The 23,282-nt window shown below is 47.4% G+C and overlaps 1 protein-coding gene and 1 long non-coding RNA gene across 2 annotated transcripts; both read right to left on the reverse strand.

The window, feature by feature from the left end:
• Positions 1-174: 174 nt before the first annotated feature.
• On the reverse strand, positions 175-6,010 carry LOC306928656 (uncharacterized protein; the record flags this gene model as incomplete). The annotated part of the gene is made up of 14 exons (XM_079508926.1): positions 175-501; positions 548-594; positions 713-745; positions 864-1,316; positions 1,892-1,927; positions 2,033-2,431; positions 2,526-2,558; positions 2,658-2,795; positions 3,559-3,966; positions 4,069-4,122; positions 4,248-4,649; positions 4,760-4,819; positions 5,033-5,065; positions 5,188-6,010. The coding sequence occupies 14 exons, from the start codon at positions 6,008-6,010 to the stop codon at positions 175-177; spliced, it is 3,246 nt and encodes a 1,081-aa protein (XP_079365052.1).
• Positions 6,011-8,306: 2,296 nt separating this feature from the next.
• LOC306927414 lies at positions 8,307-10,420 on the reverse strand. The gene is made up of 4 exons (XR_013790510.1): positions 10,370-10,420; positions 9,108-9,197; positions 8,853-8,879; positions 8,307-8,327 (listed from the first exon to the last, which is right to left on the reverse strand). It is a non-coding gene; the product is annotated as an uncharacterized lncRNA (long non-coding RNA).
• Between the last annotated feature and the right edge of the window lie 12,862 nt (positions 10,421-23,282).

Below are 23,282 nucleotides of genomic sequence, written 5' to 3' on the forward strand. Positions count from 1 at the left end.
ACCAGAGCATTAAAACTAGAACATGCACACATACAACAGATCATCTTGTAATAGAAAAGTTAACATTACCTGGTCCATAACCAGTTCCTCCCAACGAGGAGCCATAACCTGATTTAGGAGGCTTCCTTCCCAGTCCTTGACCACCTGGTCCAAAGCCTCCTGGACCAATTCCAGCTACACCTGTTCTGTAACCAGCACCACCCGGACCAGTTCCAGCACCACCAGGTCCAACTCCACCACCAGGCCCGTACCCAGTACCAGCACCACCAGGTCCAAATCCACCACCAGGCCTAAATCCAGTACCAGCACCGCCAGGACCAACTCCACCACCAGGCCCGTACCCAGTACCAGCACCACCAGGCCCAACTCCGCCACCAGGCCCAAATCCAGTACCAGCACCGCCAGGACCAACTCCACCACCAGGCCCAAATCCAGTACCAGCACCGCCAGGGCCAACTCCACCACCAGGCCCAAATCCAGTACCAGCACCGCCAGGCCCAACTCCACCACCAGGCCCAAATCCAGTACCAGCACCACCAGGCCCAACTCCACCCCTGCCTGCACCTAAGCCTCCAAGCGCTCCACTTAGCATACCTATGAATATTGAAATACAAATATGTAGTTATAACTTAACAGTACAATTTAGGCATTTATCAGACGCCTAAAGTAGACAATGCAATCTATACTATAATATTGCGTTTGTGATAAATACCATATTTTCGGGCTTTGGCACTGGCATCATATCCTGAAATACAAATCACATGTATGATCATGTATATTTATCATGATTTACCAATTTAATATAAACATCATTCTGCACAATTTAATAGTCTTTAGAAGTAGATTTATTGTTTGTATATTACCTCCAGTTCCAGTTCCAGCCCCTCCTGGTCCAGTTCCAGCTCCACCTGGTCTGTAACCAGCACCACCTGGTCCAGTCCCAGCACCGCCTGGCCCGTATCCACCTGGTCCTGTTCCTACACCTCCAGGCCCATATCCACCAGGCCCAGTGCCTGCTCCACCTGGGCCAGTCCCAGCACCACCTGGTCCAAAGCCACCTGGTCCAGTCCCAGCACCACCTGGTCCGTATCCACCTGGGCCAGTCCCAGCACCGCCTGGTCCGTATCCACCTGGGCCAGTCCCAGCACCACCTGGTCCAAAGCCACCTGGTCCAGTCCCAGCACCCCCCGGTCCAAAGCCACCTGGTCCTGTTCCTACACCTCCAGGCCCATATCCACCAGGCCCAGTGCCTGCTCCACCTGGTCCATACCCTCCCCGTCCAGCTCCAGCTCCTCCAGGACCCGTCCCTGCACCACCTGGGGAACAACCATAGATGTGTTCAAATAATTCCGTATTAGGTCTAGCATATATAATAAGGGTAGCCAGGCTGGGTTGCCTTACTTGCCTAGCAAGCATTTCTACAACAGAAAGGTGCAACTTTATGCAATTGTGGCACCCCATATGGGCAGAAATGAAAGTGATTTTGTCCAGCGGTGTCCGCGATTAGCTGGAACGGATGAGCCTGTTGGACTAGTTGGATTCATTATTAAGTTATATGTAGTACTTATTTACTTCAAAAAGTTCTAGTGTGAAGAGCTTGTTTCCAGCTGTAAACAGCTGTGAAAGTTATGCGGGAAGCAAAAAACTACTTTCTGGCCTTGACAACACATACATCCAAACAGAAAAGTCCTATCTGATTGCATTAAACAACGCTAAACAACGTTAAACTCACTTTTCCACTCGACTTGCCACTCACTTTATGCATGCACATACCCTCTATTGTGTAATCAAAAAGGCACCTTTTCATTCTTTGAATATCTGGTCCAAACACAGCTAAACAACTGAACAGGTGTGTGGGTTTTGAGGGTACATGCTTGGGAGAGTTCCTCACCTGGTCCATATCCAGCTCCGCCCAATGAACCATAGCCTGTTGGGAGAGAAGAGGGACTAGTTGAATTATGGTTCATTCAATATTTATGACATTGTACCATTCACTGGTTGTTAGTGTCATGGCCAGAATTGAGAACTTCACCTGATTTAGGGGGCTTTCTTTTTCCAAATCTTTGGCCACCTGGTCCAGTCCCGGCACCACCTGGTCCTGTCCCAGCACCACCTGGTCCAAAGCCACCTGGTCCAATCCCAGCACCGCCAGGCCCAACTCCGCCACCTGGCCTAAATCCAGTACCAGCACCGCCAGGGCCAACTCCACCACCAGGGCCAAATCCAGTACCAGCACCGCCAGGACCAACTCCACCACCAGGCCCAAATCCAGTACCAGCACCGCCAGGGCCAACTCCACCACCAGGCCCAAATCCAGTACCAGCACCGCCAGGCCTAACTCCACCACCAGGCCCAAATCCAGTACCAGCACCACCAGGCCCAACTCCACCACTGCCTGCACCTGGAACTCCAAGCGCTCCACTTAGCATACCTATGAATATTGAAATGCAAATATGTAGTTATAACTTAACAGTAGACAATGCAATCTGTACTATAATATTGCTTTTGTGATAAAATTATCATACCATATTTTCGGGCTTTGGCACTGGCATCATATCCTGAAATACAAATCACATGTATGATCATTGATCAATGATCATACATACAAAACTGAAGCGTATTAGTCTTTAGAAGTAGATTTATTGTTTGTATATTACCTCCAGTTCCAGTTCCAGCCCCTCCTGGTCCAGTTCCAGCTCCACCTGGTCTGTAACCAGCACCACCCGGTCCAGTCCCAGCACCGCCTGGCCCGTATCCACCTGGTCCAGTCCCAGCACCGCCTGGTCCGTATCCACCTGGTCCAGTTCCAGTGGCTCCGGGGCCATAACCACCAGGGCCGGCTCCGGCCCCTCCTTGACCAGTACCAGCACCGCCAGGGCCAACTCCACCACCAGGCCCAAATCCAGTACCAGCACCGCCAGGGCCAACTCCACCACCAGGCCCAAATCCAGTACCAGCACCGCCAGGGCCAACTCCACCACCAGGCCCAAATCCAGTACCAGCACCGCCAGGGCCAACTCCACCACCAGGCCCAAATCCAGTACCAGCCCCGCCAGGCCTAACTCCACCACCAGGCCCAAATCCAGTACCAGCACCACCAGGCCCAACTCCACCACTGCCTGCACCTGGAACTCCAAGCGCTCCACTTAGCATACCTATGAATATTGAAATGCAAATATGTAGTTATAATTTGGCAGTAGACATATACAATGCAATCTGTACTATAATATTGCTTTTGTGATAAAATTATCATACCATATTTCCGGGCTTTGGCACTGGCATCATATCCTGAAATACAAATCACATGTATGATCATTGATCAATGATCATACATAAAAAACTGAAGCGTATTAGTCGTATTTAGCGTATTTAGAAGTAGATTTATTGTTTGTATATTACCTCCAGTTCCAGTTCCAGCCCCTCCTGGTCCAGTTCCAGCTCCACCTGGTCTGTAACCAGCACCACCCGGTCCAGTCCCAGCACCCCCCGGTCCAAAGCCACCTGGTCCTGTTCCTACACCTCCAGGCCCATATCCACCAGGCCCAGTGCCTGCTCCACCTGGCCCAGTCCCAACACCGCCTGGCCCGTATCCACCTGGTCCAGTCCCAGCACCGCCTGGTCCGTATCCACCTGGTCCAGTTCCAGTGGCTCCGGGGCCATAACCACCAGGGCCGGCTCCGGCCCCTCCTTGACCAGCACCAGCACCTCCAGGCCCGTATCCACCTGGTCCAGCACCAGCACCTCCAGGCCCGTATCCACCTGGTCCAGCACCAGCACCTCCAGGCCCGTATCCACCTGGTCCAGCACCAGCACCTCCAGGCCCGTATCCACCTGGTCCAGCACCAGCACCTCCTGGCCCGTATCCACCTGGTCCGTAACCACCTGGTCTAGCACCAGCTCCGCCTGGCCCTGTACCGTAACCTCCAGGGCCGACTCCAGCACCACCACCTGCTGCTCCTCCATAACCTGTTGAACCATAGTGAACCAGAGTTTGCGATGGGTGATTAGTTCCGTGTAAATGCTTTAATTAGTGTGTGATCTTTTTATGTGCTCTTTTGGTGGTCATACTTTTTGGTGGTTTGGGAGCTCCGCTGCCTGTTCCTGCGCCAGGGTACCTGGAACCTGCAAAACATGAACATGCAATGAAAGCTTAGCGTCACATGTAAATGTCATCCTTTGTCTTTGGATATATCCATGATTTTATCTGAGCCACAGAGTAAAACAACTATGAAAGAGTGTCAACCCACCGCCTGGCCCTACTCCAGCACCATATCCTCCTGGACCGACACCCACTCCACCAGGGCCTCCCCCTGCTCCTCCTCCAAGAGCTCCACCCACTCCTCCAGGACCGGTTCCAACCCCCAGGCTACCAGCTCCACCAGGACCTACACCCACGCCACCTCCTCCGTAGCCCCCAGGCCCAGTACCGTAGCCCCCAGGTCCAGTGCCGTAGCCCCCAGGTCCAGTGCCGTAGCCCCCAGGCCCAGTACCGTAGCCCCCAGGTCCAGCGCCGTAGCCCCCAGGTCCAGCACCGTAGCCCCCAGGTCCAGCACCGTAGCCCCCAGGCCCAGTGCCGTAGCCTCCAGGACCTGCTCCATAACCCCCAGGCCCAGCTCCGTTCCGGACTCCTGCTCCCAGACCCCCATAGGCTGAAGGACAGATAAACAATGAACTGAATGTATAGAAGAGCTATACTGTAGTATCTCTGGGGCCAAAGGTAAAACAATTCTTTAATCAAGTTTCATAGAGTTTAAGGTACCTTTGCGTGGCTTTCCTCCTGCTCCTTGCCCAAATCCAGCCCCGGTCGGGTAACGTTTACCTGATCAGGAAAACAGTTAATTCACCACATGTACATCAGGGGTGTATGTATGTGTATGTTATTATGGTTAAGCCTAATTTACAGTTGGTGTACATCAGTAACACGCACTAAAAACTGTATGACACATTACATTGTGAGTTTGTATATCGGCTATTTTCGACACAACTAAGAATAAATCAGGCTTTAAAGTGGTAGAAAGGCAGATGAACCTACCTCCACCTGGTAAAACTCCACCAGCACCATAGCCTGTTAAATATCACAAGTGAAGTGACATACGATCTATTAACAAAGCTACATGACTGTGACAAGTTGACAATACATAATATATAGAGAATGTATGAATCAGACCAGAGAGTAGAGCAGCTTACTTTTGCCTGGTTTAGTGGTTCCTGTTCCAGCTCCACCTGGGCCCCCGGCTGCACCTCCAGGGCCCCCACCCACACCTCCTGGGCCCCCACCTACACCTCCAGGGCCCCCGCCTACACCTCCTGGGCCCCCACCCACACCTCCTGGGCCCCCACCTACACCTCCTGGGCCCCCACCCACACCTCCAGGGCCCCCACCTACACCTCCAGGGCCCCCACCCACACCTCCAGGGCCTCCACCCACACCTCCAGGGCCCCCACCTACACCTCCTGGGCCCCCACCCACACCTCCTGGGCCCCCACCTACACCTCCTGGGCCCCCACCCACACCTCCAGGGCCCCCGCCTACACCTCCAGGGCCCCCACCCACACCTCCAGGGCCTCCACCTACTCCACCAGGTCCACCACCCACACCTCCAGGGCCTCCACCTACTCCACCAGGTCCACCACCCACACCTCCAGGGCCTCCACCTACTCCACCAGGCCCACCACCCACACCTCCAGGGCCTCCACCTACTCCACCAGGGCCCCCGCCTACACCTCCTGGGCCCTCGCCTACACCTCCAGGTCCACCACCCACACCTCCTGGGCCCCCGCCTACACCTCCAGGGCCACCATCAGCACCTCCAGGTCCACCACCCACACCTCCAGGGCCCCCGCCTACACCTCCAGGGCCTCCTGTAGGACCTCCTCCCACCCCAACTCCGTCTCCTCCTCCAACGACACTGGGGCCCCCTGTCACGGTGTCTCTTTCTCCATCAGGGCCCCCTTCTCCATCTCCTTCTCCTGGGGTATCTCCCCTGGGGACGCCTGAGAACAAACCCATTACGTATATTAATGTTGCTATAGTCACTATAGAAGATGTTGGCCGTTAATTCCTATAGAGCCATTGGTACAGCAGCCATGGCCTCTAGCAGTGCCGTCGCTACGTATACGCACAATACGCACTGCGAGTAGGGCAACACGCCGAGTAGGGCAACCAAATCAGCGACGTCCCTGCCCTCTAGTTTACTCAAGTCACAAGTAGTAGTACATCTCAAGTAAGTCCAAAATCAAAGAGATAAAGTCAAGTAAAATCCTGTGTGATTTATTTTCCCCTCCCCATATGTTTTGTCAGTATTTCAAGATTTCAAGTCAAGTCCAAAAGTCGCAAAAATTGTGACTCGAGTTCAATCAAGTCCCTTGATGACTGATTTCAGTATGCACCATTTTACCTCCCCCATTGTACTATCACTGCCTCATTGTTTGATCATTGTGGAAATAAACTAAAGGAAACTTTTTCTTTTGCATGCACAGCATAAGGAATTGGTCATTCATATACAGTTGGAGGCCATCGATATTGTCCTTTTCTTTTTGCTGAGGTTTGCGTGATCTGCGCAAAAGGACAGTTAACCCATTTTGGGCGGGAACCCCTTTTGGTGTTTTAAACATTGTTATAATTTAGCTATTGAAAAATAGCAGATCTACAAGCTCATAGCGCGCCACCGAGTGGCGCGCTACGAGCTTGTAGGTCTGCTATTTTTGAAAAATCGTGAAAATATTTATTTCAGAAAACTGGAGGATTTAGAAGGATTTTTTAAAATGTTGAGGTCAGGCCTAAATGGGTCAAATAATAAGGGACAATATCGGTGGCACCCAACTGTAGGTATTTTATATTTTTTATTTTGGTTACCTGGGGGTTTGATAGGTTTGGCTCCAGGTAGTGTCCCACTTGTGTCACCATCAGCACCTGCTAAACCAATTAGATTAAAAGAGGTAAGTTCCTAAACTGTCTAACTGTTTTTTTTGTATGTAGATTAGACTACTTTTCGTTGTGGATCTACCATATGGATTTTGTTTTGCCTTGTAGGGGCTACCTTCTTATGTGAACCTGCCGATGCACTGCTACATGTTGCACCTTACAGTAACCTCATGTACATAACTGCTGCTATGTGTATTTGATATCTTTGATTTATCTTTGACATGTTTCTATTCTGTTTTGCTTTGCCTCTCTCTGTCCTTAATAAGCATTGTGATATATCAATACCTAAAACTCAACCATTTTCTTTGGTATCATCAATTGATATAGAAAAGATATCCTGTGATGCTATTTATGTCCACTGAGAGACAGATGAAAATAGGAGATAAGATACGCAAACTAGGAAACGGAGGATAAGGGTGGGTGAGAGTCAAAGTGAACAGTTGCTGTAGTGATGAATCTCACCTCCAGTGGGCAGTGCTGCACCACCTGCAGAACAGAGAGTGAGATTGCATAAGGTAGGCAGGAATAGCTTAGTTTGTTTCTATACATACATAGTGCTAACCATGTTTTGTCTACAGTACCAACAGCACACATTAAGCAAATACTCACCAACACCCGTCCCAGCTGAAAAAAGAAAAACAAGAGAATATTAGGAAAATAATTGGCTTATATATGAGGTATATAAGTAGATACCAATAAACATGTGAATATCTAGGTTTACTTACCACTGGGCTGAACAAGTCCACCACCAGCTGTAAGGACAGAAACACAAAGAATATGTCATAAATTTGACATTTTACATCAACAAATGATGTTATGTGTTTGAGAAAAACAAAACAAAAAAAACATGCAGATCAGTATGCCACAGTGAGTTTTTGATAACAAAATAAAAAAGTGTCAAAAAAAGAAAACATTCACTCTGTGGTACAGACAAACCAGTGATAACTGTGAAAGCATTTCAGTGGAAACAAAATGATCATTCAAAGCCTTTGTGATACTGCTATAGTGCTATAAGCCATTGGGCAGTATTATGCGTGTCTTAAGTACCAGGTCTTATTACTTAACTTAAGACCTGGAGGCGTGATCAATGCCATTTGGCTATTCTGAGTGGCCAAACAGCATTGACCACGCCTCCAGGTCTTAAGTTAAGTCATAAGACCTGGTACTTAAGACACACATAATACTGCCCATTATGTCCTGTCATCGTGGATTTATTTTTCTATAAATACCAATGTTGCCATTTTATGACACAGACAGGCCTGTCGCCCAGCAAGGAATGTTATAGCAGCAGTTGAGCGTTCTCCTCACACATATATTCACAACAAACAATATGTCAGTCACTAATACATGATATTTGTCGGTAAAGGGATGACCTACGTACCAGGTGATGCTCCTGTAGAACCTGTGGGAAGCATGGATGGAATTACATTAGCCCAGTTATGCCACAACACCACAGTCAACAGTCTTATACATGTAAACAAAGAAATCATATGACAATAATTATACTACATACAGAGGTTTACAAATGAGACACAAGTACAAGCAAGATGTGATTAAAAGAGCTGCTTGTGTGCATGAGGAGAGAATGAGAGAGGAGAGGACAGGTGAGGTACAGTAAGAGGTGTGGAGAAAATGTGCAATAGTGATTATGTTGAGAAACACACACAAACAAACAAGAGTGTTAGGGCCGATTCATACTCCTATTTTAGAGCCGAATAAAAGTCGGTTCGGCTCTGTAGAGCCTACAACGTGACGTCATTTTAGGTTCGGGGGGGCGGGTACCGTCCTAAAGTCGGCACTTCGGTGCTACTGATAATTTCTGACGAGCCGAAATCATTTCGGCACTACAGCGCCGAAACAGCGGTAAAATAGGAGTATGAATCGGCCCTTAGGCAAGACACCAAAAAAGAAAGAAAAAGCTCCACACCTGGTGGCAGTAATGTCCCGCCCAGTCCTGTTTTATTTGTAGAAGAATGGGGAAAAAACATGAATTTAGTAGGGGTGAACAAATAATCATATCATTGATTATTAATCAACTAATTGAAACATCATTTTAGTTGTAGTATACCTTATTCTAGCGTCATTCTATGTTGCATGAATGAATGAATCAAATGGATCACTAATAGACTACCAACAGACAGTTGTAGAACTACCGCAATCATTCTAATCTAATGAGGTGTACCTGGTCTTGCACCAATAATGGGGATTCCCGTCCCAGTTAGGCCATCTCCATCCACACCTGTTCCGATTGGTCCTCCAGTGATGCCAGTACCTGTTGAAGTTACAGTTGTCAGCAATCAAACACTAGCATGTTATGGAACATTTGACAGTGATGATGACTACCCATTTTCCAGATGGGACAAAATTAAGTCATCTAGAAAAATGTTATAATCATTATTTTTGTCAATTTTTGACATTTCACCTGTACATACAGTAATTTGAAGGGTTTAATGTATCGCTCAAGAGCCGTTGAGCAGGACACAAGGATGTCACTAATGCCATCATGTTGCCCCTCTCAATAAACGTTATAATATTTGACTGGACTGTTCTGTAACTCGTTCCGTGGAGTGGTGATATGTTTTCTCTGTGTCAGCATGTGTTGACACGTTCCATACAGCTTAGACCTTAGCTTACATCGTAGTTTGCAGACTGTGCTCGCCAATTTATAAAGCCATGTTTGGCAATCATTTGAAAACATGGCCGTGACATTTTTTTCTATCATCTAATTTTCGACCTGGAGCGAGCCATGTTGCCATTGCACCACAATGGAAAGTAGGCTATATTGTTCATGCTCATTGGCTCAAGATACAAAATGAAAGCTTTTCATTTTCATCCAAGGTCATTTGCTGGTTTTGCACACACCTTCACCTCCAGAGCTTCCAGACCCTTCTAAAACACCACCACCAACCCCCTCACCTGTAAACAGCAACCGTAAACTATCAACAGCGACATGGTGAAGTGGGGAAACTATGTGAATACCATGATGTGGAACTGTAACTAAAGAAAGATATACACTAGAGGTTCATGCGCTCAGTGGAGTGCATATCTCCGCCAGGAAGTGTGTCGAGCCTATGATGTAGGTCATCTGATGTATCCATTACGTATAAGTATGTATTTGGGCAAGGTTTTCAGCCCTATCCGACAGCTACTGTCTTAAGTTCCAATATAAATGTAAAGTTAAATATAACAAATAAAATAAATAAAACGTATGTGAAATGCGTTGAGGTACTTAATTTAGCATTGATGGGTCTAGCAGCTGTTTGCAAGATTATCCTCAGGCAAACAAACACACAGACAGGGAGAAAACACCCATTTGCCTTCGGCCAGGCGGAGATAATAATATACTGTATGCTGTATTATTGGTAGTAAATCAATCAGAAACCATACCGCTAGATAGATGTTCTGAAGATTGTTTCTTAATCTATCTAATAACTTGTACATTACCTTGTCCTCCTGGCCCATCACCATCCTTTCCAGCTCCACCAGGACCACCTGGAGATCAGGGGGAGAATTGTGTAATAATTAAACATGCTTCAATTTGTAAAAAGCGGGGGGACACTTTCATAAGCAGTTGAGCCGCCTTTTTTTGAGCATGCTATATTGGGATTTAAAATACCGTAGTTAAAATCTTTGGAAAAATAATGCTGACATTTTCTTTAAAAACATACATACATAGGGACACAGGGATATAACCAGGGACGGACATTGCTGTTCCTTGGAGTGGCTGCACCACTCAAAAATGTCCCAAAACTGACAGGCTATGGTTAACACTTTTTTATTTTGATATTATTCAATTTTCAAATTGGAATATTATTAAATATCAAACGAGAAATCTACATTTCCCAAAAGGAAACCAGAGGGGGAATGTCAAAAGCAGATGCAAGTATTTCCCCTATCCCCCAGCAAATCCAAACCTAGTTTTAGAGATGTAATGTAATACAATGTAATATGATTTACTTTGGATAAGAACATCATATCCTGTGTTTGTAAAACTAGTACTACATCATGTGAACAGTGAAATCATTAAAAGCATTTCAAGGCATGTAACCTGTCTCAGTGCTGTTGTCTGGGGTTCTTGGGGCCGATGTGGCTCCTGCTGTTTCTCCATCTGCACCTGCGTCAACAATTAGATTCCATTAAGTACAATTTAGGAAGGAAAATTACTATCCAAGACCTCTGTCACCATTTCATTTTCAGTGCAGATCCTTCTCATTTTTTCAAGTTCAGCGGTTCAATTTGAACATCAGGTACAAACACAAGTATTCAGATAATGCTCTGAACTCGTCATGTGACTCCCAACGCACAGCAGCAGAGGAGTTATGAGCCTGACATCACAGACCAGTTATTTTTGACACTTTAGTTTACGTTACAATTACAAACAATTACTAATGGTAAAAAAAACAACAAAAAAAGTTGTCTTACCACCAGTGCCAGTGCCAGTTCCTGTCCCAGTTCCAGTTCCAGTACCAGTGCCAGTGCCAGTGCCAGTGCCAGTGCCAGTGCCAGTGCCAGTACCAGGTCCAGTTCCAGTGCCAGTTCCAGTACCAGGTCCAGTACCAGTTCCAGTGCCAGTACCAGTACCAGTACCAGGTCCAGTACCAGGTCCAGTACCAGGTCCAGTGCCAGTTCCTGTTCCAGTGCCAGTACCAGTTCCAGTACCAGGTCCAGTTCCAGTACCAGGTCCAGTGCCAGTTCCTGTTCCAGGTCCAGTGCCAGTTCCAGTACCAGGTCCAGTTCCAGTACCAGGTCCAGTGCCAGTTCCTGCCCCAGTTCCAGTTCCACCACCTGGCAGTCCTACAGTCAGAGGTAACAGGACAATAAGAGTAGGCAGCATAAAGGAAGGTATAGCTCAAGCGACTCAAACAGAGCCTTGCAGTCATGTCAAATCTTATGGTGCTCCTTACCATATTTAGCAGCTTTAGAGCCAGCTCCAGTTCCATAGCCTAGAAGAAAGGCAAACAGTGACTACACAGACACAATAACTCATCACATTCTCATCGGCACCTGTATGCAAACCACCTTCAGTCCAACCCAGTGCCTGATTAAACTCTCACCTGGACCTCCTGTTCCTGCACCAGGTCCATATCCACCTGGCCCAAAGCCACCTGGCCTATAGCCACCTATGGAGTAATGTAAAACATTGTGAACATGCTGAAATCTTACTGCTTGTGAAAACAAAAGCACTTAATGTTGTGTGTGTGTTGTTGAATCTTAGTATCTCACCTGGTCCTGTGCCATAACCACCTGGTCCTGTTCCAACTGACATGGGAAAAAAGCAAAAGTATTGAGAAAACAACCAATGTATTAGTCTAAATGTTAATTTATACTCATTTAACAACTTTCAATTGGACGTTCCTATTTTGGGACACCAAGGGTATAGGCAAAACAATCAATTTTGAATATACAGTATAAAATAGGGCTTAAGTGGTTAACCGGGACTTTGTTCAGTCATGGAGCATTGCGTTGCTCACTTGCATAACTATTCCTCATGTTTCAAACTCACCACCACCTCGCCCTACTCCGCCTCCAAGCACTCCACCACCACCCACTCCACCAAGGCCTGCATCAGGATCAGACCACAACCATTAGGTCCTATAATGATTTGGTCCAATTGAGGATTTAATGTCATGATCATGATGTTGTGAGAAAAACGTGCATCTGTTCATACCGTATTTAGCAGCTTTTGATCCAGGTCCATAACCTGTCAGGGAGAATGAAAGAGGATAAGGATTTAGTTCATCTATAATGATTCAGTTTGACTGATCTAAAACATAACCTTGATTCAGATAAATTACCAGGTCCATATCCAGTCCCTGGTCCTGCTCCACCTCCTGCTCCAGGCCCGTAGCCTCCCCCTGGGCCATAGCCTGTCCCGGTCCCTGCTCCAGGCCCGTAGCCTCCCCCTGGGCCATAGCCTGTCCCGGTCCCTGCTCCAGGCCCGTAGCCTCCCCCTGGGCCATAGCCTGTCCCGGTCCCTGCTCCAGGCCCGTAGCCTGTCCCTGGGCCATAGCCTGTCCCGGCCCCTGGTCCAACTCCTGCTCCAGGCCCGTAGCCTCCCCCTGGGCCATAGCCTGTCCCGGTCCCTGCTCCAGGCCCGTAGCCTGTCCCGGGGCCATAGCCTGTCCCGGTCCCCGCTCCAGGCCCGTAGCCTGTCCCGGGGCCATAGCCTGTCCCGGACCCTGGTCCAACTCCTGCTCCAGGCCCGTAGCCTCCCCCTTGGCCATAGCCTGTCCCGGCCCCTGGTCCAACTCCTGCTCCAGGCCCGTAGCCAGCCCCAGGTCGGTAGCCAGATCCTGTTCCTCCAGCCCCCAAAGCGCCTCCTGTCCCTGGTCCATATCCACCTCCTGCTGGGCCACCAAGACCTGATCCAGGTGCTCCTCCGCCTCCAGCATTACCTGGACCGGGAGAAGAAATGTCCAACGTGCCAATTCAATTTGAGGTGTACTTGATATTGTTATATAATATTACCATATCAGATGCCTGAAATTAATACAGATTGTGGAGCAAGCAAGGAGCATACTACACCTCCTATGTATTTTAAAAGAACATTAGAACACGTTATAAAGTGATTGTGGATTGTACAAGAACTTTTGAAGTGTCATGAAATTATGTACCATATTGAGACTTGGCCCCACCAGGATATCCTATATGAAACAAAGACAGAGACAAATATTTTTTTGAGCGGTGTCAAGTGCTCCTAACAGTGACTGTGTGTGTGTGTGTGTGTGTGTGTGTGTGTGTGAGTGTGTGTGTGTGTGTGTGTGTGTGTGTGTGTGTGTGTGTGTGTGTCTGTATAGGTATGTATGTCTATCTGTCCCTATGTCCGAGTATGACCTATTGACCCGCACGCACACATGCACGCACCACACACACACACACTCACACTCACACACACACACACACACACACACACACACACACACACACACACACACACAGCACCGCTCAGTTCACACGCTGGTGTGATTTGTTTTTAAGAAACTCATACTGTATTGGGTTTGATATTGATTATGAAAGGTTCCAGTGCATCCAGTGTACCTCCCGCGCTGCCTGGTCCAAAACCACCGGGTCCAACTCCAGCCACAACTCCAGAACCTGGTATTCCAGCTGTTCCAAGACCTGATCCAGGCCCACCTCCGGTTCCTAGTCCAACACCCTGGCCGGGGCCAGCACCTGCACCTCCAGCACCAAGGGCACCTCCACCAGGCTGACCTACAAAATGAAGCAATAATAATAATAATAAAAATAATAATCAACTTTGTTTACAAGAAAAGTTATTTCAACAAAACCAAATGGATTATGTACACATACTGTAAAATTACATAAAAAATTCTTCAGGCTCTTTTTGTATTTTGCATTTGTTAAATTTTGTGTCAAAGCACAATAAATATCTAACAAACGCAATTATCTTCTTACCATATTTGCGTGCTTTGGCACCGGCGTAACCTGAAAGGTGCAGAGAGAGAATATTAATATTTGGTGCAATATTGGTCTATTATACAATCTAAATGTAGTTAGAATCTGTATTTATAATTACCTCCAGGGCCATAACCAATTCCACCAGGCCCAGCTCCGCCACCAGGCCCAAATCCAGTACCAGCACCGCCAGGCCCAACTCCGCCACCAGGCCCAAATCCAGTACCAGCACCACCAGGCCCAAATCCAGTACCAGCACCGCCAGGCCCAACTCCGCCACCAGGCCCAAATCCAGTACCAGCACCACCAGGCCCAAATCCAGTACCAGCACCGCCAGGCCCAACTCCGCCACCTGGTCTAAATCCAGTACCAGCACCGCCAGGCCCATATCCAGTACCAGCACCACCAGGTCTAACTCCACCACCAGGCCCAAATCCAGTACCAGCACCACCAGGCCCAACTCCACCACTGCCTGCACCTGGAACTCCAAGCGCTCCACTTAGCATACCTATGAATATTAAAATACAAATATGTAGTTACTGTATCACAGTAGACATACAATGCAATCTGTACTACAATATTGCTAGTGTGATAAAATAATCATACCATATTTTCGGGCTTTGGCACTGGCATCATATCCTGAAATACAAATCACATGGTTTGAGTGACTCAAATGCAAAGTCTCGTGTTTTTATTATTGACATGAACACCTGCACAATGATTGAGAGATTGGGCACTGCACTGGTGCATTAGGTGGTGGGCATGATCACCAGAGCTGGGCGCTGCCACGCTAATAATTAGTCATGGCATTCACCTGCTCACAGAAAGTGTAGGAATAGAGGGTATGCGCATGCATAAAGTGAATGGCAAATCGAGTGGCAAATTGAGTGGAAAAGTGAGTTTAACGTCATTTAACATCATTTAATGCAATCAGATAGGCCTTTTCTATTTGGATGTATGGACTGTCAAGCCAGAAAGTAGGTTTTTGCCACTAAGTAGGCGTTCCCGCATATCTACTGGGTATGTTGATGATTTTTGTACTGCCTATAGTTAGTAGTTACAGCCGCAATGTGTATGATAAAACATAATGCATATTTATCATGATTTACCATTTTAATATAAACATCGATCATTGTGCAAGACTGAAACAATGAAGTCTTTAGAAGTAGATTTATTGTTTGTATATTACCTCCAGGTCCAGTTCCTGCTCCCCCTGGACCAGTTCCAGCTCCACCTGGTCTGTAACCAGCACCACCCAGACCAGTTCCAGTACTGCCAGGTCCAACTCCACCACCAGGCCCGTACCCAGTACCAGCACCACCAGGCCAAACTCCGCCACCAGGCCCAAATCCGGTACCAGCACCACCAGGCCCAATTCCGCCACCAGGCCCAAATCCAGTACCAGCACCACCAGGCCCAACTCCGCCACCAGGCCCAAATCCAGTACCAGCACCACCAGGCCCAACTCCGCCACCAGGCCCAAATCCAGTACCAGCACCACCAGGCCCAATTCCGCCACCAGGCCCAAATCCAGTACCAGCACCACCAGCCCCAGGCCTAACTCCACCACCAGGCCCAAATCCAGTACCAGCACCGCCAGGCCCAACACCACCACCTGGACCTCCAAGCGCTCCACTTATCATACCTATAAATATTAAAATACAAATATGTAGTTAAAACATAACAGTAGACATACAATGCAAGCTATAATATTGCTTGTGTGATAAAACTATCCTACCATATTTACGGGCTTTGGCACTGGCATCATATCCTGAAATACAAATCACATCTATGAGAATATATATTTATCGTGATTTACCAATGTTCTATGTGATATTGGTCTATTATACAATCTAAATGTAGTTAGAATCTGTATTTATAATTACCTCCAGGGCCATAACCAATTCCACCAGGCCCAACTCCGCCACCAGGCCCAAATCCAGTACCAGCACCGCCAGGCCCAACTCCGCCACCAGGCCCAAATCCAGTACCAGCACCGCCAGGCCCAATTCCGCCACCAGGCCCAAATCCAGTACCAGCACCACCAGGCCCAAATCCAGTACCAGCACCACCAGGCCCAACTCCGCCACCAGGCCCAAATCCAGGCCCGCCTCCTGTCCCGACTCCACCTCCAAATCCAGGCCCACCTCCTGTCCCGACTCCACCTCCAAATCCAGGCCCGACTCCTGTTCCTACTCCACCTCCAAATCCAGGCCCGCCTCCTGTCCCAGCCACGCCTCCTTGACCAAGTACACCTCCTCCGGTTCCAGCTCCACCTGGTCAAAAAAAGATACAAACACTAGAATAGTGCACTCCTCAGAGGCTAGAGCATAGATCCACTGGTTTTGATTGTACGACCTACGGTTCAAGAATCATAGGGCAAAACATTATTTGGCTAGTTATAGTGCCATCATGAGGCTGATAAAAAAATTGGGGTGGCAGTTCTTCCTTGGCCCAGTGGGAGTGTGCGTGCAAAGTGTCACAGCAATCGGATTCTGCGTTCATGATGCTGCGTTCATATGTTGATCTGACCTCAACCTTGTACACTCAAGACACGCTCCATATCCATGTACATATAAGTACAGAATTCATTCCATATATTGATCTGACCCCCCATGCCAAAGCACCAGCCCAGCAGTCTGCCGCCACCCAGGCGGATGCGTGCCCTCAGGGCGTCTTACTGGTATATACTGCTATGGCAAGACGTCTCTTCTGATTTAATCTATTAGGAACTGTAGAATCAATACAGCGTGTGTCACATTGTCCCAGTTCTAGGCTCACACCCTGATAAATGTCTCCTTACCATATTTAGCAGCAGCTTTGGCTGGGTTCTTCTTTGACTTGCCCGCTCCTACAGTAGAACAAAAAAGACAAAGAACACATAATTTACACGACATATAAATGATTCTGTACTGACCACTACATGACTCCATACGATTCTACATGTCAATCATGTGATTGCAAAGGTTTCTGTGTTGCCGTTTGCTGTACCTGATTTGGGGGAGATGAGAGGGTAACCGCGGAATACTCCAGGCAACGGCTGACTACCAAAACCACCTCGACCAGCTGAGGGAAGCGGGCAAAGATCAGAGGCTCAACATCAAAAAATCCTACGCTGCTAAATGTTTGCTGCTTGTAGTTGACACCACCTCACCGCTTTATTTCCTTTGGATAACTTGTTGGCTATTTAGATTTGACATATGACATCCAGATAATAATGCTTTTATTGTTGTAATTGTTAAGTGTAAAACGATGCAATAACGAGATGCAGATGCTCGTTTGGGATTTATCAAAACTTCAGCGACATTAAACGGTTATCTAATTTTGTAGCAGAGGTGAACACTCACCACCACCAGTTCCATCTCCAGCTCCTCCCTGACCCTGACCCTGGCCCAGCACTCCACTTCCTGTGAAGGGGTGGAAATATGTTTGATATTTGTGAAGTAATGTCATATGGAATTGAAGTTGTGTAGAGTTTAAATGATTTACCCACCAGTTTGAGAGCCAGTGGCAACACCAGGGAGAACACCACGACCTCCAAAACCTACAGCGAGATGGGATGAAAGGAAAAGGGTAAACAAATGTAAAAACAAAACAACTTTTATACATACTAGTCCATATCTAAACAACATCATCAGTTTCTTTTGTTTCCCACATAATTATATGGACATATTATACATAAAATGAAATACTACATAAAGCATGATAGAACACTATAAATTCAAATTAAAAGGCCAATTACCTTGGCCTGGCACAATTCCTCCTTGATACAGTCCAGGCAGCCCAATGCCTATATGAGCGAACACACACACACACACACACACACACACACACACACACACACACACACACACGTAAATGTAAAAGTCAACTCATGTCTAGCCTCGATACCCAGGCTTTCATTTTCGTAACTCACGTCTGGCTCGATGTTTTATTTATTTATTATAACAATCGTTCCGAGGGCCCTTAGAAACCATGTATGATATTTCAATCCAAGTTTCAAGCTGAAACTTTCCACGCCATCTTTAAGATAACCTTAACCACACTAAAGCCATGCCTAAACGTAACAGTACCAACTGTGCCTAAACTTAACTGAACTTAGTCAATTACCTACATACTGTATAACTAAAAGTTTCCCTAGCAAGAATCAAACCAAGAACCCTTTGATTACAGTCCAATGGCACAATACCACCACTACACCATGCAGCGCAATGAATGTTTGGCATCCTAATAATGTCATATATAAACTGAACCAGCTGTAAGCTTTAGCCATTTCATTGGTTGGGGTCGTATTCCCCAACCATTCACACGGTGTATGTGATGTATGATAGATTGATGAATGAAATTACCTGGTACTTGTTTGTTTTTTTTCCCAGCTTTTCCAGCAGTCTTTCCTCCAGGTAATCCAGTCTGAGGCAACACTGGTACTGAAACCGGAAAATGTGTTTGTTACCTTAGTATAGATCAATTACAAATGGGGCTGTAGTTACAGTAAGTATTTTTATGCTTATAACTCAGACTCTAGTTGCCTTTTAAAAAACATGCAAAAACAATTTAAAGCATTTCAGAAGTTCTGTACGCACTCATAACACTCCGGATGAGGTGCGATAAAAAAACAAACAAAACAAAAACAAACTAGAAAAAGTTCTCCACCAGGGCAGGTCAGGTTGTGGCCTCCTGGTGGCACTATAATAGGACAGGTCTCCACCAGGGCAGGTCAGGTTGTGGCCTCCTGGTGGCACTATAATAGGCCAATGTGAAAAGGGTGACATTTCTTCTTGCCTTGGATGACAATTGGATAATTTGAGGCATTTTGTTCCAAAAATGTGTTTTGCAAAAATCCACCTGTTGGTGGCGCTATAACAGGCAAATGAGTTTTAAGATTGAGAATTAAGATGAAATGAATTAATTACTTTAATAAATTCATTGTGTTATATGTGAAGGCAGTATACTGTATGTGATTTGTAGTACAGATCTTAATAAAAATAATAATAATATCTGGGACTTATATAGCGCTTTTCATGACACTCAAAGACGCTTTACATGTGTGGGGGCCAGGGGGGGGAACAAGAAAAAGACAACGTTATTAGAAAAAACAATTCAAAGAATAAAACCAATAAAATCTTAACACTTACCGCCTGCTGGAACAGCAGCTCCAGTGCCAAAACCGCCAGGTCCAACTCCTGCACCACCAGGTCCAACTCCTGCGCCGCCAGGCCCGAAGCCACCAGCACCACCAGGTCCAACTCCTGCACCACCAGGCCCGAAGCCACCAGCACCACCAGGTCCAACTCCTGCGCCACCAGGCCCGAAGCCACCAGCACCACCAGGTCCAACTCCTGCACCACCAGGCCCGAAGCCACCAGCACCACCAGGTCCAACTCCTGCGCCGCCAGGCCCGAAGCCACCAGCACCACCAGGTCCAACTCCTGCACCACCAGGCCCGAAGCCACCAGCACCACCAGGTCCAACTCCTGCGCCGCCAGGCCCGAAGCCACCAGCACCACCAGGTCCAACTCCTGCGCCGCCAGGCCCAAAGCCACCAGCACCACCAGGCCCAACTCCTGCGCCACCAGGCCCAAAGCCACCAGCACCACCAGGTCCAACTCCTGCACCACCAGGCCCGAAGCCACCAGCACCACCAGGTCCAACTCCTGCGCCGCCAGGTCCAAAGCCACCAGCACCACCAGGCCCAACTCCTGCGCCGCCAGGCCCAAAGCCACCAGCACCACCAGGTCCAACTCCTGCACCACCAGGCCCGAAGCCACCAGCACCACCAGGTCCAACTCCTGCGCCGCCAGGCCCGAAGCCACCAGCACCACCAGGTCCAACTCCTGCGCCGCCAGGCCCAAAGCCACCAGCACCACCAGGCCCAACTCCTGCGCCACCAGGCCCAAAGCCACCAGCACCACCAGGCCCATATCCTGTCCCACCTAGTGCTGTTCCAGCTCCACCTGAGATAGATAAGTTAGATTGAATTACTATGTAGTTAGAATTCATGAAATATTACTAATATCTTGTAATAAGCAGTAATTACCTGATTTGGGAGGTTTGGGGACTCCTCTTGGCCCATAACCACCTCCATAACCGCCGTAGCCACCTAGGACAGCACAGACGGTACAATTAGGATGGCTCTGTGTGTCTGTATGTATTACTGTAAAGTCTGTAATATTACTTATTTTATACTATTTAAATTGCCAAACAAAACCCAAACTGACCTCCTGGTCCATATCCTGTTCCGGCTCCCTGGCCTCCGGGCCCGAGCCCCCCAGTTCCCTGGCCCCAGCCACCTCCGGTTCCAAGCACTCCCCCTGCACCGTATCCTAATGTGGGGACAGGAAAGCCTTAAAGCTCAGTGGCTCTTTTCCTCCTTGATGTGTGTGAAGTACAAAATGCTACATCATACAGTACATTAATGAATCCAATGTGTCCCTGTGTGCCTCCGCCCTTTGGTAATGTTATACATCTATGACTGTTGCCAGACAGAAACCTCACTAAGATTAATGTGTCCCCCTGGAAAGATTTTGTGAAAGTGTTAAGTGTTTGACTTTAAAACAGTTTAAAACTCCTCGAGGGTCAATCTATGGACGGGCCAGTAAAGAATTACTGTACAAGATGGGAGAGAGGAAACAGAAACCTGTATAAGGAAATGGGAAAACCAGAAATGAATCCTCCAGTTGACTGTTCAACTCTGAGTTGGTACAAGATATGTTCAATAGGGCCTGGGCCGTGGCTCAGTGGTCCAGGCACCTTGGCTGGTAATCCAGTCTGGCAGTGTGCCGCGGGTTCGACTCCCGTTCCCGACGGCCTTTACTGCATGTCTTCCCCCCATCTCTCTCCCCATTTCCTGTCAGCCTACTGTCTGTCCCTCCATAAAAAATATAAAATAAAGGCGAAAGCCACAAAAAAAAACATAAAAAAAAAAAAAAAAGATATGTTCAATAGATTCAATTCTAGTCCTGATTTTTCATAAACATAGTCTTGCAGGTTAATGTATACATAGATTTTGTATTATTGTAACATTTGTGTTATTGCGTATAGTGCTAAATGGAAATCTAAGGAGGTGAAGCATAATGTCATCATGTGGATTTCAATGGTTTAGTGTAACTTCTGGTTTGATTGATGGAACTTTGTAGATGCCACCCTTCAATTGCTTTTTCAGGTTAGGCAAGCAGGATGTTTTCGTCTTACTCATATGGGTAGGGGCGAGGCCGTACAAACACACATGTTCTGGGTATTATTGTCTAGAATGTATAAATAACATGCTGGGTCGAGGGGACCAGACTTTCGGCAAACTGGAAAGTGTGACTGAAGAGTCTCTTTCCTGTGCTTGACACTGACCCACTTTCTACCCCAAGGCATTATGGGTGGGATTCGAAGGTTCCACAAAGCCGGGGCCTAGCGTCGGAGAACAGTTATAATAATAATAATAATATTACCAACATTCCTCATCCTGCATGAGCGAGCTGCATGTATGACAAGGCAAAAAACAAAAACAAAAAAAGAGACGGTCAAAATTCCATAGCAAACCCCTCGCTCTGACTGAGGTGATGACTTCCTCTCTTTATCTGGGGGTCCACCATAGCTTTTATCAGTATATGGGTCTGTGTGCATGCCTGCGTCTGTATGTATGCGTGCGTGCGTGCGTGCGTGCGTGCGTGCGTGCGTGCGTGCGTGCGTGCGTGCGTGCGTGCGTGCGTGCGTGCGTGCGTGCGTGCATGAGGGAGGGCCTGTGGCCCCTTATGAGCAGCATATAGCCTTGAAGGAATGAGGAAATGAAATAATGGCAAATGCATGCGACTATAGGATCCCGCTGGACTGACTCTCCCAAGGAACAATATTTACAGTACAGTGCATAGGGTCTGCCGCCTGACCACTGATCATTGTGCAGCGAGCACAGAGGACTTCCACTCATTGTAAGGGCTAGTTACAGTAATGGAGGCCACCGATTAGGCGATTAATGTTGCAGCCAGTGTATTGTTTGGGGTTGTCTGCTATGGCAAGTGATCTGTCGTCAATGTGGCATACAGTTCACCTCCACCTCCACTCCCACCCAACCCCCTGTTCTGTGTTCTCCCACATGGTATATAGAATAGATGGTGAGGTTAGGGTTGTCTGCCATCTTCCTAATGAGACTTGACAGTACAAGCAGTCTTACCTGACTTTCCAGGTTTTCTGCCAGCCCCTGTGAACAAGAAAAGCACAGTTTTTCCTCCATGTTTTTTAGACTCTGAACTGAGACTTTTGTAGAAAAAACAAACAAAACAACAACAATAAAACCATAATAATAAATAATACATGAAATGATATCATTGACATGTACTATAGTATAGATAGACTATACTAAATAACGGTAAGATACATTTTCTGCAGTATATTATTCTTCATTAACTCTCCTGTTATTCATATGACATAATGTATCATATGAATAACTGGTGCATAGTTGCCTACAACTACTCACCTGGACCAGTGCCTCCAGGACCAATACCAGCTGGCCAAGTTCCATAGCCACCAGGACCCACACCACCAGGAACAAAGCCTCCTGGTCTAACACCGCCTGGCCCAACTCCTCCTGGTCCAGCTCCTCCTGGTCCAACTCCTCCTGGTCCAACTCCTCCTGGCCCAACTCCTGGTCCAACTCCTCCTGGCCCAACTCCCCCAGGTCCCAGACCTCCTGGTCCTAGACCTCCAGTTCCGAGTCCGACACCCAAGCCTCCAGGACCTCCACCACGACCACCGTAGCCAGCTCCTATATAGAATCAAGTCCAATAAAATGTACAATGTGTTAAATCATCAAATTAAAAAGAAATGTTGGTTTCATATAATTTACATCTGATGTGAGGTTGGCCAGATGACTGATTATATGCCAATAGCATAATATTACAACTGGAGTTCCTGCAGTACCTCATAAAGCTTCTAATGATCACTACTTACATCACTA

Source organism: Electrona antarctica, assembly GCF_951216825.1.
Source record: "Electrona antarctica genome assembly, chromosome: 8".
Lineage (NCBI taxonomy): Eukaryota > Metazoa > Chordata > Actinopteri > Myctophiformes > Myctophidae > Electrona > Electrona antarctica.